Source organism: Pieris napi, chromosome 14 (assembly GCF_905475465.1).
Source record: "Pieris napi chromosome 14, ilPieNapi1.2, whole genome shotgun sequence".
NCBI classification, from domain to species: Eukaryota; Metazoa; Arthropoda; class Insecta; order Lepidoptera; family Pieridae; genus Pieris; species Pieris napi.
The window spans coordinates 7319683-7333163 of record NC_062247.1 but is presented as its reverse complement, the minus strand read 5'-3'; the positions used below and the strand labels follow the sequence as shown (position 1 = coordinate 7333163).

General features: G+C 32.2%; 1 protein-coding gene across 1 annotated transcript in view; it reads left to right on the top strand.

Annotated features, from left to right (window-relative positions):
* LOC125056140 (nose resistant to fluoxetine protein 6-like) overlaps window positions 1–13481 on the top strand; it is a 63516-nt gene that overhangs the window by 33175 nt on the left and 16860 nt on the right. Inside the window, exons 3-4 of the mRNA XM_047659104.1 lie at window positions 352–533; window positions 6134–6333. Of these exons, the coding sequence (XP_047515060.1) occupies window positions 352–533; window positions 6134–6333 (382 nt within the window). The remainder of the gene's footprint in view (window positions 1–351; window positions 534–6133; window positions 6334–13481) is intronic.

Genomic DNA, 13481 nt, shown 5'->3' with positions numbered 1-13481 from the left:
AGGAAACCGACATGACTTAGACCCAAAAAGTCGACGGCGTGTGTGAACTGGAGGCTGATCACCTACTTGCCTATTAGACTTAAAAATGATCATGAAACAGATTCAGAAATCTGAGGCAAAGACCTATAGAGGTTGTAGCGCCACTGATTTATTTTATTTTTATAATTCCACAATTGGCAGCCGTGTGTGAGAGTAGGTAAGATACAAGTGTCCAAGACATTTTCTTTAGGTGAAGGGGAAATTGCCCTTTTAAGATTTCCTTTGGATTTTTTTGCAAGCTACAATACAGCTAGATTTTTGCTTTCCTTCAGATGCTTAGCTTCAGTTTTGAAAATTAATTTCTCGTTTCAGTATACGATGCATCAGGCCAGTACAGCCCCAACATTCTCTTCGGCAACGAGTACTGGCTGGGGTCGCAAAATGCTTGTTACGACCTCCAGCTCAAGCAATACTACGACCAAGTGTCACCTTTCCCCACCACCTTCTACGTGGCCAAGATCAACTTGACCGTCGATGGAGATCATATACCAATGGCAAGTACATAGTATTTTAATATCTATATAGTTAAATTATTTATTAAAAAATACAGAAAACAGAGTCAAATGTCCCGGCCGTGTATTCTTCGTAAATTAATACTAGAAATATTTGTTATTTTTGTTTATTAAATTAATAGTAATAAAATATAAAATTTATAACGGCAGTTAATCTCTAATACAAATTTTATGGAGGAAAGTTAAAAAATATGTCATGTTATCATATTACGTGTTTGTTATACCACTGGTATTTTATTTAATTGTGACGAAAACTAAATAAATTCCGTACGATCTCTATACAAAAACTATTCGTTACTTGTCTTATTCTGTCACTAATAACTTTTAAAACACGTATGTAGTTATTACAAATGAGGCACTAGTTGTATGTACATAATTGCAATATTATATTCTATCAACAAAATGATCCATAAGTAAAAAATTTAAATGAATTGCTTAATTTTAAATTAAAAAAAGAAAGTTGTTTAACTATTGTTTAAAATTAACAGAATTAAAATGAGGAAACATTTTTATAAGTTAAAAAGCGGTCCATAACAGATTCAGCCATGCATAAATAAGTAAAGGATAAAGTGATTATCAAAAACGCTGAAATAATAGAAGATTGCAAGAGAATTGAGAATTAGCGCACAACCGTTTCCGTTCGTTCCGTTTCGTTGTTCCTTTTGGACGGGATTTCCAAAAGCATTTAGAGATTTGTCTTCGTCATACAACTAATCTCTTAACTATCAATCATTTTGAATCATAGGGATTCAAAATGTTAGGCACAGAAAGCTGCCTAACTAGACTAGACTAGACACTTAGTTAGGGTAAAAATACATATATATATAATCTACAGTTGCTGTATGTAAATGTATTCTTTTGACCCAAGTTTTTATAAAATAGTAACAGCATCTTGAATATTTCTACCGCAACTGAGAAGCTCGTTAGGAATACTTCAATATTTCAGAATACAAGTGCTACTCTAAAATAACGAACTCCGAACGACTTTGTCTTGTATATAAATAGCCATGTATGACAATATTTGTGAAATGTTTCATATGTGGGTAAGATTTTCTTTAGTTTACGCATTGACGTATAGGTCGGTTATCGAAAGCTGGCGCGTTCACAGTACTCACACTAATGCAATTTCACTATACAGTATGTTTAAAAATATTACTTTTTTGCCAAGCTATATATTTTAGTCTACTCTGGTTTTAGTAAGGTTGGGTGGCTTGTAAATAAATAGAAATGTGTCAAATACATATAAATATTATGTGCATACGAGGGTGGATCCAAAAGTTCTAAGCCCGACCAAGAACGTATAAGAGTAGTTTGTGTAAATAATTTTTCATTTTTCGACATAAGCTCCATCTAGATCAAGGCACTTCACTTCAACTATTCTTTCAATACTCCTCTTAGAAACCCCAGTCGCATCTGATGCCAAATTACATATAACATTTTTTCATTTAACTGTTTTTATTAAGATGCTTAAAATAATTAAAAACATTGTGCACCATTTCACGAGATTGCCCTGTTTGAAAAAATATCAACATGTATAAAATAATAATAATATAAAACAGTAAAGATCAACATAAACAGTAGCAAAAGAAAAACAATAACTGTCTCTTTTATACTCATAAGCTTGACCGAGCGCGAGAGAGACGGACAGTCTTTTCGTGATGTATTTGTGATTGTATTTCAGTTTGACATCACGTCTCGCGCTTATTCACAGACACTACACAAGCACAAAGTGTAAATGTGTTGAAGCCGCCAGCTTTAGATAACATACCTATAACTGATATAAACGCAAAATTACAATGTGTACTTTACATTTCAAATGCTTAACAGACGTGGTCAGCGAAAGGATTGCTAAGAATTATTTCAAGAAGTTTTATTAAAATAATATACGGCCAATGATTTAGTAGTAAGTTATACGGAAAACTAGAGCAGCGACCCGTGCCAGTATTTGGAACTTACACACGACACGAGACCAACAGCTTTCGAATAGAATTCCTATAGTAAACTATACAAAATGTTGCTAATAAGGTACTACGAGGAAGACAAGCTGTACGTAGCCCCATTCTTTATCAAACCAACTTTATTTAATTAAATTAACCTTGTAAATGTTTATTTTGAAATATTTTTATGAACTTTGCAATCCAAATATTTTTGTTCATGATATTTGAATTTATAAATGAATTGGAGCGGAGTTATTGAGTGTTATCGTTAATTCAGTCACGTTTATTGAATATAATTTTATTTTTAAAACCAAATACAAATATAAAATTCATTCTTTTTGAAAATCTGAAGATATTTTCAAATTATTTTGAATATTATGACTACAATTCCAGATTATACATTTCTTAGTGAATAATTAGTTTGACAGATCTTGAATAGGGTCTAATATGATTTAACCTACCTACCTTTACCTAAACGACCGCGTTTTAGCCACACGCAGGGCTAACCACACCTTTACTCTAAAAGGTGTGGTTAGGCTTGCGAGTGGCTAAAAGGTTAACATCCACGAAAGACATAGGTTCGATTCTCTACGAAACAAGATGTTTTTAATGAACCAGGTCCAGAAATGTATCAACTTCATGCTCCATTTTGGATACAGAACTTGAAACGTTATTCTCTGAAATACACTCACTATTTGAAAGATTTAATCCTGCCAATTCATGCTTGGAGCTCGAACCTTAGACCTCCCTAGCATTGTGTGAATGCAGTGCAGTGCGGGAATGTATGCTTACTAGCATGGGATATGCGGGTCGCTGAAAACTTTAACATTTACATTTTTATTAAATAAATGCCACTCTTGAAATATTCTTCTTTTGTTATATGGTTTCAAATATCGAATGTTGTCCGAAACATATTGCCTATTTTAGCCCATTATAAGAAAGGGTTCGGACTTTACGTATATCGTTATTGTTATAGCCGTGCAATAAAATATTTAAAATGGCCGATATCGGGCCATTACGTACCAACTTGCAAAAGTTAACTGACATTTTGTCCCAACGCGACGGTATGTCAAAGAACTTTTAATACAAAAGTTTTATACTCGCTTGCAAATTGTTGCGACATACAGTGTTCCTTTTCGTTTTCGTATTGCGGGCAGTATCGATCTATTATACGCCTTAAGGTTTGATAGGTTTCTAGTTAGGCTCAAAATAAACAAAATAGAATAACTAAACAAGGACTCTGCTCCATATGTTACATGAGCAAGACGAAATATGTTAAACCATGAAATGTTGTAAATTTGTTCGACGTACGACGTACTTTTTTATAAACTATAATTTAATAATAAACAACTAAATAAATGAAAGCAAACTTTTAAAGTCGATTAAAATGAGACTCTACATTACGTAGTAATAATAACAATATTAAAATCATTGCGGTTATCCTAGCGTTTAACTGTAAAAAATAATTGATGTCACGACATTTCTTTCAAGAAAACAAATTAAAACAGATACACAGTCACGTTTGTGGAAACAAAAAAAAATAATGAGTAAATTATGACTGCTCTTTCCCTCACTGGAATTACAGATAAAAGACATTCAGGAACCCTTTTTTCGATAAGTCGTTCGCTGGTACACTATTAGCCAAGATGGTAGTCTACTTGTGACCATCTCGATCCGATTTCCGGCTCTCGATTTTTTCATAATCCCCTTGGGCGTGATTTCTGTACGCCTAGTACAATAGAACATGTTCTATAATGTTAATTCATCTCCTGGGAACGTCACCATTACTGAGAATCGGTCGGATATTATCAAAAGATATTTTTTTAAGAGTCTTATTATAGCCCCAAAGCGGCTATTACTTTATCGTCATCCGTGTAATTGCTATTTCTATCGGATGAAATATTTCTCAACGCATCATTGGTTACACTTAGTACCGATTGCTTTGTTTTTCGAATTGTATCGGTAATAAGGTTTATTTATGTGCACTGCTTAAAGATGAAAATAATAATAGGCCCATTAATAATAATGTACCAAAAGCGACTCAATTTTATAAAAAGTACAGTTAGTTTCCAAGCAATCTATATTTTACTGAAATTTATTGCCATTACAGTGACAGTAAAAGTGTGAAAAAAATCGAATATTCCAAATAAATTTTTAATAAGTGGTCATGCATTAATACGTAAGACTGGAAGAAAATATGATTTCCAGACCTAATAAATCATCAGCCCGATGTTTATGGATAATGATATTTAAATTATAAAATTGCATCTCATTGACTTACTAATGTTAACGCTAGTAATTACTAATATTGCGATACATTATTTTGTTGTAGTTTTTTGTATAATATTAAGTGTTTTTGATCGATAATACTTTCCGGAAGATGGATTTGTACAAACAAAGACCACGCCAAGTGATGAACGTTTCCTTTGTCACGAAGAAACAAATGTTTTGATTAAGTAATAAATATTCATTGTCGAAGGGGTGTGACATGGCTGGCTTTATTGTTTACGATTAGTTTAACTGTTTCCGTATATTTGTTTACACTACAATAAAAAAATATATTATATTCGGCCAGAACAAACACACTCGCGTAAATTTCAGTATTTTAGTAAATACTCCTCGGATCTATAAGAACGAAAAGAATACACCATCATCCAGGCTGGCCAAGTATAGATTGTTGATTTCCCCGTGATGATTCCTTCATTTAATTTGCGCATATAGGGCAATGTATTATACACATAGAAGTCACATTCGACATAGGATGCATTGTTTCGAAGTTTTTTTACCATTTGCAATGCATCAAATAAGCTATTAATGCTTATCTAACATCTTCCATTATTTTCACGTTTATTTTGGTAAAGTATGGCAAAGACAAATAACTAGCACCTATAAAAACAGCCATTCCTTCACCAAACACTTGATATAAAATCTATTTGTAACGTCTTTCCTTCATTCTTAGTTCTTCTATTTTGTGTTAAAATAGGGTTTTCACTTATTAAGTTAAGTTTATTGGCTTAATATTAATAATAAAAGCCTTTTATTTCAGATACCTTACATTTTATATGTATATCATATCCGTGTGCCCTTTTTTGACAAAGGTCTCCTGCAAACCCCGTCATCTGCCCTCTCTGCCATGTACCTGGAAACCTGCTGTTTCCTTAATCTGTTCTTCACTTCTTAATTATCCTCTTCTTTTGTGTCTATTGTACCTTAGTTAATCTTAATATATATAAATTACGTGTCACGTTGTTTATCCGCTATGGACTCCTAAACTACAGAACCGATATCAATCAAATTTGCATACCGTGTGCAGTTTGATCTAACTTAAAAGATAGGATAGCTTACATCTCAATCCTATATTATTTTATTGCAAAATATTTGTTTATTATTTAACAGTCACAATTCTAACAAATGGCGCTGTGTTGAAAGTACCAACGTTTCACATAAGCTACAATTTAATGGCATAACCACCAAAAACGCATGGTGGTCCCCATGACTGGTGTTCTCCTACCGTTTCCCATGAATAGTTTACTACTATGTAATATAACAAAAACCTTAGCCGCAGCAACGCTTGGCCGGTCTGCTAGTATTTTCATAGATTAAATTCCTACTACCTATTAATTACCTCTTCAAATAACTTTACAGACAAGATCAATGCTGGTGGGGCAATGTATGCCGTTATCCTGTGACAACAAAGCTGTCCAGGCTTTACTACTAGCTGCCGAGACGAATGCGGCCAGCCGTGCTTCAGCAGCTAACATCACAGCCACAGCACAAACACTTTACGTGCGCCCCGTACCTGGACCGTACAATTTCCTTGAAGATTTCAAATTTCACATCATAGGGTAAGCGTCTCTTACGGATTTTTACACGCTTTATATTAGCTTCACCTGTATGTATGTATGTAACCGACTCCTTCGGACTCGATTTTGACCCACTTTAAACGGACAGATTTTATTCAAATTTTGCGTACCTGTCAAAGATCGATGACAATGCAATAATCCGAAAAAAAAAGAAAAAAAAAAGTTAACTAAAAAATAAATAATAGTTTAAAAAAACTAAAAAACACGCTTTTAAAGCACATCAAACAAAAAAGTGAAAAATAATTCCTAATTTAGGCTGAAAATGGTAATGAACAAAAAATACTGGTATTATTGTGAAAAAGCGTGGGGCGCTCTGTGCCATATTTTTCGTCTATAGAGCAACCCACGCTTTTTCACAATAATACCAGTATTTTTTGTTCATTACCAATTTCAGCCTAAATTAGGAATTATTAAACTATGGTATTGTACTCACTTACCATGAGCTCATGTGCCGAGTTTAAGTACTTACGCAATATAACCTATGAGGGCAGCGAGTACATTTTATATAGACAATTTTTTGATGAATTATTATTGAAAGGTTATATAATATATTATTAATATAATATATTATTTTATGAATAAAATAATATATTATATTCGACGTTTGACCTTACTTATTATAATAGCATTACGCAATGCAAAATCTAAACAAGTTATTGCAAAATCAAAACTGATTTACGACAATATTCTTCAAATAATTAATAACCAGCCTGACTCGAGTTTTACAGCCGGCGCCTGGTAAAGCACTAAAGCGCTGTTTTATAAATTCGAAATAAACAAATGAAAATGACTTCAATAAACCTAAAGTGGATTAACACTCGACGTGTAATTTTCTTTCTCTTTTTGTTAATTAATGAATGATTGTATTATAAGATAGGTTTAATTTTTATTTTCGCATTACCTACTCCTCTGTAGAGAGTTCGTTCCCAACGTTGGGTGTAATAAGCGGCCTTAAACTTCATATTTATTGGTATCGGTCATTTTATCTCCTTGATCTACAATGACTATTCTACGGGGACAAAGTCCCCAACCTCAAATACCAAGTTCCAATAAACAAAGTATCCCTTTTGTTAACAACATTCAACATTGCTATGATTAAAATATTTTTCATCAAACATCAAGGCTTAAAAAGTAATAACTATTCCGGGCATATCAAATATTAGTTTTGAATTGAGAAACTGGCAAATGCTGAGGGAGTTTTCATTTAAGTTACAAAGTTGAACCCGCAAATATTTAGGAAGAAAGTTCAGGTTCTGAAAAATTCATGAAAGCAAAACTAGTTTATAAAAATATATTTATTTGTTTTAATTTTCTTTTTTAATAACTTTCATTATTACTTTGTAGGTTGAGAAAATTTGTAAATACAAATTATGTATTTACAATAATACATACATAATTTTTATTGTATACTAGCTGGCCTGGCGAACATCGTACCGCCTAACAGTCGATTCTTTATTTTTTTTAAAATACTTATTCTGCTATTCGGGACACCGGTCTAGCTAGTAAGATAAAAAAAGAAAGTTGATAATACAACAAATACATTACATATGTCAAAAAATAAAAATTTACCTTCCCGGAACCCCTCCACTAACATTTGAACTTTATGATATGGTATTAAAGTTCAAATTGACTTTTAAGTATTATTACGAATATTTTGTATGGGAATATAGAAAAGTGTTGTTTTTAGACTTTTTCACTCAATTTTTTTTAATGTTTCTCTCCGTAAGAACCATCCTAGTACTTCAAGGAATATTATTTAAAAAAATCAGACAAATCGATCAAGCCGTTTTCATGTTATGTCGTGACAACGGTTTCATTTTTATATACAGTAGAACCTCGTTAAGTCGAACCTCGATAAGTCAAAAACCTCCAAATCTCGAAAAAATGTTTTGTTCCCTTCCCTTAAAACACCAAAACCTCCATTACTGGAAATCTTGACCCTCTGTTAATCGAAATAATCACCGAGTCCCTCCAAGCTATTTTGGTACATATTTTCACTCTATAACTCGAAAAATTAAATTTGACCTCTGTATCTCGAACATAAGAACGTTTTATTTTACAACCTTTACAACTTGATCATTTGGAATTTATTATCTCTATTGTTCGAACAAAAATAAGTTACCGACTTTAAGAACTTGCCGACAATGTGAGTACACTATTGTTTCTTAGAAAACATTTAGGAGTATACAATAATAAATTTATGACATGGAAACACGTGTTTGCTTGCTTTGTGTCAGGTGTCCAATCCTCCATAAGTTGAAAACTCTATAACTCGAATTTTTTGGCGTCTCCCTTGATATTCGACTTATAGAGGTTCTACTGTATATAGATATTATTTATCAAATTCGATAAAGCTTTAATTCAAAAGTTTTAATTCACCGCCAATGCAATAAATTATTTATAAAAAATAGTAATACAATTGAAATAAAACTATTATAAAGGAATATGGAAACGATTTAATAGTATTATTATAACGGCAATTCATAAAGGCGTACATACATATTTATGTAGATTGTTCTACCATGGATCGAATATAGTTTGGCTCCTTTACTAAACAGCAAAGTTAATTGAGCTCAAAAAAAAATCTACTAAGCCAATAAATACAATAATTATAAGAAAAATTGTATTGGCTCTTAAGCAATCTAGCTTTTCTTTATTTCTTTATAATTAAAGTTCTGCTCTTTTCCTAGTCAAAGAGCAAAAAGTTACAGTTCCAATAACAATTTTATGATGAATTATGAATGTTAATGACAGCTTCCTATTCGAATTGCATATGTGAAAACTATATCTTCAAACTATAAAGTATACATTAATAAATTATTAGAAAAGCAAAATTTAATTTCAAACACGATTCTGTTCCCTGTTTCAGTTTTAATAGTAAACTAAAAACCTTTACAGTTTTCAGTTATATAATGATTTTCCAATTGCGCAACGCGCATTGAGGTCAATTAAAAAGGCACTATTAATTTGCAAATTGTATGGATGTAGTTTATCATTACAAAAAGAAGTAGTAAAATGTACTACTTTGGTAAAACAAAAGAGCGTATATTTTTCAATTCTATTATAATATAATAGAACATATACGCTAATTATCTGATACATTGTTATTTATTATAGAATATTAGAAAACTATTATTTTACTTACATATTTATTTTCCACATCATTTTTCATCTTTCTCTTCTAATGCTATAGAAACGTACCCACACCTGATTATCCTATATAAAAAAACATTAAAATATTTATATACCTAAATTTTATAACTAACGATGTAGCAAGCAACTCTTGCCAGCAAGAGCCTTGCTCTTGCAAGCAAAGAACTCAGCCAGTGTACAAACAAATAGGTCTACCTCGATAGAAATTCTGTTTATTATTTGTATATGTATTTTACATAAACTAAAGATATGACCGTATGTAATACCTTGATTATGATGATATTTTTATGTAATAAATGGTAACCACAACCATGATAAGACATTATTTTGTATTTCATTTTCATTAGCACCAGCCCTGCGATTTTGTAACTCACTTTTCGAACTCTCACAGCATCGCAAGGCTGGTGCTAATGAAAATGAAATACAAAATAATGTCTTATCACGGTTGTTTTAGAAAGATTCCATTCACACCATTATGCAATTAAGTTTACGCTAAAGTATTAAGTTACAAATATAAATCTAAAACAGTGTTAACGCAATTAAAAGAACACATGAACAAATTGTGAAATGAACTTAAATATAAATTACTCATTAGCTAGATCAGGACTTTTAAACAGTGGTCGCAAGAGTTGTTATTCGTAGGTTCCAAGTGTTATAAAAAGTTACCAAATTATTTCAGTTTCATATTTTCTTGTTCAATGTTGTGAAACTGTAACTTAGTAGATGTTTTTCTCCATAGACGTATCGATCACGGTCAGCATCCATCACGAGATAATCATCTCCGGAATGAGGTTTGATATGTAATAGATTAAAGTGATTGGTATTCAGCATTCGCACATATATCAGGATTAGGGCTAATTTACGTAAGTGTCTGAGAGATAACATCGATGATAATAATTGTAGTTAAGAAGTTACTTCTTGGTACTATTTACATTGTAGGTGACTTTGTATACTGACTACTTCTTATGCAACAGTAGTAAAATTATAGTAAGTGTGTCATGTGTGCCATGGCTGGACACTGGACAGGTATTGCGACTACGGAATGGTTTCATCTGGCACATGACAAGACATGCTTCACGGACTGAACAGAACTTCAGTAAGGGAGAGGCACCAATAGAAGAAGAACTGTAGAAGAATTGATTACTTGAAATACCTGTAATCATAAGTATGTAAAATGGAAAATACAATCTGCCCTCGACACGTAATCCTAGTGTGGGGGCTATGGTAGTACTTTCTTTCTTTTATTGTACGCCTATAACGTTCATTTGTTCTAGAGTTTATTATCTTATTAGAGAAACGAAGTGAAAAATTTCATTCAATTTGTTTCAGCAGTAGTATAATAGTCGTACAAATATATAGGACAGTATATGTTAACAAAGGCTTTTCGTGGTCTTAATTTGGTTTCCGAATACAGTTAGGGGCATATAATAGAAAAACCTTTAAATGAATGTGGGACCGTAAAGCGCGCATGGACAAGACCCTTTGGACTTAGGTCCTCGGCATAACTAAAGACCCGAACAATAGACTCGCCGCCCACCGACGAGATAGAGTGACGACATCGCAAGCAAATGGATTCAAAAGACGCAATGCCGGTCGATTTGGAGAAAAATTGAGTAGGCCTACGTCCAAAGATGAACCCAAAAGAATCGCTGTTGATTTTGATGATTTGTTTTTATGTATAGATGAAGCATATTAAAAGAATGACACTCTGCGTTAATTAATTATATTATTGAGATCCTCGGAGTAATAAAATATACAAAAGTAAACGGATATTGAAATTGAATGACGGCAGTCTTATTAAATTAAACCTTAGCGACTGTTTTGACTTGTATCAGACATCGATACAAATTAGTAAACGGAAAGATATTTTACATAAATATCTTATAAATTTGTTTGAATTCTCTTTAGGCATTATAATTTCTTTAAATCTTTTTGTAGAATTCTTTACGGCTTGTATTAGTACATTTAAGGGGCAAAAAATCCTGAGTTTTAATCTTATAAAACAGTTTTAGAAGGTATAATATGAAATAAGTCGTGTCTGGTTAAATTCTTTGAATGTTTATTTTATTCAAAGATAATGACGTAATATTTTAAATGTAGTTGCTAATAAACTAATTTAAAAGCAATTAGTGTGGCCTTAACGTGAATTCTAGATTTCTGGAACACACATCCTTTAACCTTGCGAAACAACCAGTTAAATTTAACTGTTATGTTAAAGGCCTTTAAAATTGCTTAATCAAACGAAACATATTATAGATCAAAATATGATTATAAATTATACAGTATTTATATACGTTTCAGTTTTTATGAGGCCATGATATAAAAAAGGTCATGTTGTGAAAATTTGTATATGTATAGTTTTGTAATATAATTCTTGCATTTGCCTCAAACCTAAATTAATATTGCAATTGAACTGTATCATTGCGTAAAACCGCTGAAATTATGTAATGGTACTCACTAGATGTTTCGTAGTGCAAAATAGTTACTGATTACAATAGATGGTATATGGCATAAACCTTTTCGATAATTTTAAAATATAGAATAAACCAAAACAATCAATTATAAAATCTAAAGGAAAATTGATTTAACAGTGTGAGGGGAGCAACTATGGATATCCAGACCTAGATCTTGTATTTATTTATTTACACTTCGTTGCATTACAATATAAAAAAATTACATAATTAAATGTAAAGTAGCCCTCCTTTACATTTAATTATGCCTGGCGGCCTTATCGCTTTCGAGCGATCTGTGAGAAAAGAAAAATAAAGTATTAAATTAGATAAGGTTGGAAAGAAGTGCAAAAATACATATTACATATACACAGTTATTAAGAAAAAAAACTAATGAATAAATTTTATCACAATCCTTAATCTGGATCGGTGTGTTTTGGCCATAACGCCATGACAAAAAAGGCGCGAAAATAAGTTTAACGAACCATGTTCTCCAGTTTAGTTCCAAATACGCTCACGGAGCGCTGCTCAAAATTTCTAGACAAAAACTTATTATTACTATTTTGTAAACTATTCGTAATTACGTATTGTTCGTGCTATTGTACTGAACTAGATACAATTTGTAGCTGTGTTGCCAAATTAAGAATCTTCCCAATTGCCAACATTGCTGGTGTTTTCAGGAAATAAAGAAGGCTTTTTATTGTGTCCAGTAAATGCACTGCCAATTTTCGTTTTAAGCTTCTCGTAGCATGGCATACAAGGTTATAGTATTTTCATGTTCACTGTATTATATGGCTTCATTAAGTATAATTAAATAATCAAATGAAAAACGGTAGGAATATCTCCATCCGTATTGTGTTATTTAAAAAAAATATGGTATCATTTTTAAACTGTATTAATGACTTTAAAAAATTTGAACAGTGTCAACCAGCAGCGTACGACCCTCAACCCTAAGGTTCTGTGTTTGACTTCGCTTAGCCATTGACTTTTATGTCAATAGACGCACTACAAAAATACATGCTACAAAGCGTAATCTGCTTTGTACCATGTGCCTTTATGCATCGCCTTATTATTAACGAGCGACCCGCTTTCGCACGGGCAACCGTGACCCGGCAACCTTGAAAAGTAATATACCTACCTTCTCATGAATCATTCTAGATATTCGTGAACAAGAGCACTTGTTTTATATAATGTAACTAGCTGCCCTGGCAAACGTCGTTTTGCCATGTATATTATTTATAATAAAAAAATAGGGGTTGATCGTAGAGGGGTCAAAATTAGGGGTTGTATGTATTTTTTAATGCTGTATCATAAAAAAAAAATCTAAAAATTAAAAAAAAAAATTAGGGGTGGACTACCCTTAACATTTAGGGGGATGAAAAATAGATGTTGTCCGATTCTCATACATTGGGTATGTATGAGAATCGGACAACATCTATATTTAGCCGTTTCGGAGGAGTTTAACTACAAACACCGCGACACGAGAATTTTATATATTAGATAGTTAGACATGCTGTCGCGCAATTT